This window comes from Echinococcus granulosus (assembly GCF_000524195.1).
Source record: "Echinococcus granulosus chromosome Unknown EG_S00196, whole genome shotgun sequence".
NCBI lineage: Eukaryota > Metazoa > Platyhelminthes > Cestoda > Cyclophyllidea > Taeniidae > Echinococcus > Echinococcus granulosus.
Genome location: NW_020170576.1, coordinates 1,179 through 6,208, shown reverse-complemented (window position 1 = coordinate 6,208; position 5,030 = coordinate 1,179). Strand labels below are relative to the sequence as shown.

Sequence of the window (5,030 nt, the reverse complement as noted above, 5' to 3'; positions counted from 1 at the left end):
TTTGTGCTGCCGTAGGCGGAGTAGTTGATGTGCGTGTGTAGCCACCGATGAACAAAACGCGGAACAATTCATCAGGGTTCAAATCTAAACATTGACGCCAGAATCATCAGATTGCCGATTTTTGCACACATCTATCCATTTCGCTATCCACAATTCCATGCTCATCATCCCAACTGTGCTTCTACTGACTAATTTTGTTTGCCCTTTCTTGGGCAGAAATATTGCAACGTCATGCAAAATATTAGGTTGTTTCTCCATGTGCTCGAATGGTTACCCTTAACCGAACTCATTGGCAACAGTCAAAATTTACCATTGAAACTGAAATCGGTGTTGCACTTCCTACCAGGCATGCACTGAACATGTTGCGGCTTCCTCCTTCTCTGCAGAAAAAAAGCTTATTAGTTTCACTTTTCCATCCTTTTTCCTCCTACTTCTTGGACGCTATGCAGGTACGTCCATTTGGCCTGCTCCTAAGTAATGTAAGGCTGAATGGCTAAATGGGCTGCTCCTTGCAGCCCTTCATTTCTGCAGCAAATCTCTTCCCTTTCAATGCCAAATTTTCATTTATGGTTGGTTGGATGGGTATGTTGGTGGGTGGGTGAGTTGGAAGGATGGATGCAGATAAGAAAGTGGAAAATGTGTGTGCCTTCAACCTCATTGAATGCCTTTGTGTGGATCCACATCACAGGAATTGCATGCCACTCTTGGTGGGCAATCAACGTCAGTGACGGCCCCATTTATTGTCGTGCTAGAAATGCATGAAGTAGTCATAGGCGCAGCCTCGCTCATTGTACACCACATAGGCGACAATGTGACTGCCGTCATTGAATCAATCTTAAAACGTTGATTCAAACTAGCGGTACCTCACTTATAATAGGTTTATATTTTTTTGCTAAATTACAACATTCGAACGTCCATGCGCAATTCCGCAAATCCGCATTCTAAACTTACTTCTGTAAAATAATTGCTGCTGCATCAATAAAAGCGTCCTTGCAAAATTATATTTAGGGGAAGTGGCGAAAAGTAGACAGGTTCAACCCAATGTCGGAGTAGTTAGCTGTACTACATGCAGTCGCTTTCATCGCATTACTGCAGCATTAGGACGACAACAAGTCCTTCTCGAGAAGCGCTAACATACAATGCTTTTAGATGGTGTCTTCCACAGCTCACTCGTGCCTCCATGATGGTGCGACTGACTGGCTTCGTGAGTTGCAAGGCCACGTAAGAAGCAGCCGATTCTCTTTGAAGACTTATGAAAATGAATAGCACAAACACGCACTTAGTGGTGGTCAGTGATCAGGAGGGCTTGAAGCAGTGCTGCAAAACCAACTGAGGTGCCTCAAACACGACGCTTCAGATCCGAGACTTCACACACAATTGCACATAGTTGATAAATTGCCAAGTTTTCTGACCATTTTGTGCTTCGAAGGGCCAAAATAAAAAGGAAATGCATAAACTACTGGGCTAGAGAAAAGAAATGAAAGGGAATTATCCATGCAACGGCGCATCCTACAGCGTTACATCAGGCCGAGCCTAGGCACACATTCCACACACTTGCTTTTTTGGGTAGCAGTGTGACTTGCCTCCATGATCGGTAGGGATAGCATAGCTTTCTACTTGGTTTACCTACTTATGCACACTGTGAAATCCATCCTCATTGTTAAAGATGGCAGGCAGTGTTAATGTATGACCCTCCAATGCATTCTAGCAGATAAAAGAGAACCGTTAATCAAGGCACCGATTTGACCCTTTACATTCAGAAGCACCAACCTTAATAGCAAAATTCATATGTACGTTTAAGCAGTCATTCGTGTGTGCTCAGAAAGCATTTTCACTTGGAGCGATCCACATTTCAATCTTATGACATGACCCATCGATGTACTGACGGTGGTGCCAATATAAAATAGAAGGACATGATTGCCAGCATGCTTTTTAAAATCATGGCAGACTAAAGGCAAGTCATGAATAAATGGGTGAGACAGTGAGGTGAGTTAGATGTGAGTGGGTGAATCAAAGCAAACCCAGTGCATGCAGGCTTTCATGAGCCCTGATGTACGTATCTGTCAGAAGACAAAGCGATTTACAATACACAGGAGGTTGCAGTTAGGGGTAAACAAGAGCATCTACAATTTTACAGTGCCGTGTTTTTCAGGGTCGCATAAAAGGAGATGATTTCATTTGCGACTCTCCTCATTTCATCCTTCATAGCTCTGCTTTTACGAATTCAGATTTTCGGATACAACATTAAAGCTGCATGCGCTCTCAAACTTCTTGCGCATTTCTCCCTAGTCCTCCTTTGTGGCCTCTTTCTCCGTTTTTGTCCACTCGATCGTTTCCTCACACCTCGAGAGTATATTTTGTCGACAATCTTCCGATATCTTCTGCTTCATCTCCTCCTTCTCCATTTTCCTCTTCATGCTGTAGATGCAGTCCACCAACACAATCATGGCCGCCACCCTACTCCTCTCCTTCTCGTCATCCTGCTCAAACGTCTCCGCATCTAACAGCATTCGTTCTATCTCCTTCGTTGACAGACGACACTTGTAGTCGGTGATTGTGATGCTGTTCTGCTTCTCCGTCGACTTTTCCATCGCCCAGTGAGAGTGGTGTCACCTCCAGCAAAATTAAATCCCTCACAGCCTTCGACTTGTCACCAGTCATATTGGCCGCCAGCAATGTAGCGCCGTACGCCACCGCCTCGTCTGGGTTGACGGACCTTGTTCATTCCCTACCATTGAAGAAGTCCTGCAACATCTTCTCCACCATCGTAATACGTGTTTATCCACCCACTACTAATATCTCATGGATGTCAAATAAAATAACAAAGGATACCATATTTCTGGAAATGACCATTCTCCTACTCTTTGGCATTTAGTCATGCACTACCACTGTAAGTCGCTATATTCAAGGATAGGAAGATTAATCTAATGCCAAACTGTCTCTTGTTAAAGTAGGCAAAGGATTTTTAACCAAAGTATTTGCATATTCCATTAAGCTCTACGTAGTTAGGATTCAAATTAAGTTGTGCCTCTGGCCTACACGAGTTTATTACCTTTTTCGCTGTAGAATCCGTAAGTCCTCACATGTGTTAACGTGGGGTCTAGTCTTTCATTTCGAGTAGTTCTCGTCGTCTTGTGAACTGTTTGCCAAAGTATGCTCTATGATGCTATATTTGGCGCTCGCTTTATGGGACCCTTGTGTAAATTTGTATCATATCTAGTGGTTACGTGTCTTTTGGCTTGACGTATTTAACTACCTCCAGGTGAAAGCTTGCCAATGTCACTGTCTATAAATAATAGTTGAAACTGTTTGGGGTATAGGTTCCAAGCATCGGCTTGGATTTGCTTTTTTCATTCTCCTCAATTTTGTTAACTGTGTATTTTGCCTTCCTTCTCACACTAACTGGAAGTTTTATGGAAGGAAAATCGCTTTTTATACAGGCAAGTGGTGTTAGCACTTTTTTTCTTTTTCAAGTCTTTTCTCTCCCTCAGCAAGATTCATCGATGATGAGGTGGGTTTGATCGAGTACTGTCTACGCATAGCAGATTATGTCATTCAAGACAGAAATGTGAAGCTGGGCAAAGAATTGGGAAGACGCAACTTTAGTGTGGTCTATCTAGGTCGTATACATGGCATGGAAGAGGCAGTGAAGGAGAGCTTCAACATCACAAACGACCAAGCCTTTTGTGAGGCAGTAAAAATGTTGCGAAACCTTTCACATCAACGCATCATGCACTTCCTTGGCTTCTGTTGTGACGCGTCGATTGCAGAGTCCTCATTATCTCCAAGTTCATGGCCAATGGCGTACTTCAAGACTACCTTAAGACCCCTGAGGGACGCCAACTCGACTACCCCAAACTCGTTTGCATTATTGTTCAGGTTGGTGCCTACTAAAGCTCCTTGCCCCTTTGCATCACCTCTCACCATCCTGCTGCTCTTAACTTCAGTCATGACTCCCTGTCCAAATTTGCCTTTCATGTTTGAAGATGCCTTGTCTCCAGGCAACGAAATCATTTGTCGATGCTTGCCCTACTGCGCATTGTGCACTTTGACTTTCTGCTGCCAAGTCTTGTGAGATTGGCACAGCTCGCTGCACATTACCAAGCGTCGTTATCAAATGGGTGGATTCAATGATATAAGCAATTAAGAATCCTACGCAGGGTGGACTGCATTCCCAAACACCGAGTATCGCGCTCTGCCTTCACGAGTGTGTTCGTCACACCCAGATTTCATAGAGCCACCCAGCTGCTACTGAGACGTAAGAAAAATTACCGCAAAAAACGTAAGTACACAGAATGAGCCTCATCGGATTCAAACGACTGCACAAAACATTTCAATAGGATGTTAAAGCAGGTCACACTTCTACAACTGCATTCAGTCGAACTCGCTAGAATTTATCAAACTATTCCCAATTAGAATTAGGGTAGATTTTACTTGCAACTATCAGGAACAAAGTATCACAAACAACTTAAGGACATGACTGCAGATGCATATTTTGTTAAATTCACTGACAAGTTTGTTTGTAGTAGTAGGCTTGTGCAGACGATAGTTAGGAGGGTGTAGCCACTAACCAGTCAATTTCCCACCCCTTTTTTCACCCTATATCCATTCATATGTAGCGTAGCACCAGCCTACCAGGTTCACAAGTTGGCCGCCAGCAATCAATTCGCTTCATAAACACTACAGGCATTTCCCCATTTGACATACATTATATTGTGGACGAATGTGATGAGGTAACCAACTGAGGACTCCCTCACACATTTCTCGTCATCATTACTATTGGAGATACTATTCGATCTCTTTGCGATAGGTAACATCGAGTAGAAGTTCACGTCAAGCTGAAGCAGCTTATGGATAACAGTGCCATCACGCAGTGCCCCATAGAATGGTGTGCTCCCAAGTGGGTAAATGTACACAACTACTTCACATCTTTGTCGTACCTCATGTCAACACACACAACAGTGAAGATGGTGCATTTGTCATCAAACTTGGTCGAGTTAATCTAGGTAAAGAATGCAGAAGTCACAAAT

The 5,030-nt window shown here is 43.4% G+C and overlaps 2 protein-coding genes across 2 annotated transcripts; both read right to left on the bottom strand. All coding sequences in view use genetic code 11, as the record gives it.

The window, feature by feature from the left end:
- Positions 1 to 2,285: 2,285 nt before the first annotated feature.
- Positions 2,286 to 2,591, bottom strand: EGR_10169 (Heat shock cognate protein; the record flags this gene model as incomplete). The annotated part of the gene is made up of 1 exon (XM_024499418.1): positions 2,286 to 2,591. One exon carries the CDS (start codon positions 2,589 to 2,591, stop codon positions 2,286 to 2,288), a length of 306 nt encoding a protein of 101 aa, XP_024346157.1.
- Positions 2,592 to 3,720: 1,129 nt separating this feature from the next.
- EGR_10168 (hypothetical protein) lies at positions 3,721 to 4,014 on the bottom strand (the record flags this gene model as incomplete). The annotated part of the gene is made up of 1 exon (XM_024499417.1): positions 3,721 to 4,014. The coding sequence occupies one exon, from the start codon at positions 4,012 to 4,014 to the stop codon at positions 3,721 to 3,723; it is 294 nt and encodes a 97-aa protein (XP_024346156.1).
- Positions 4,015 to 5,030: the final 1,016 nt, after the last annotated feature.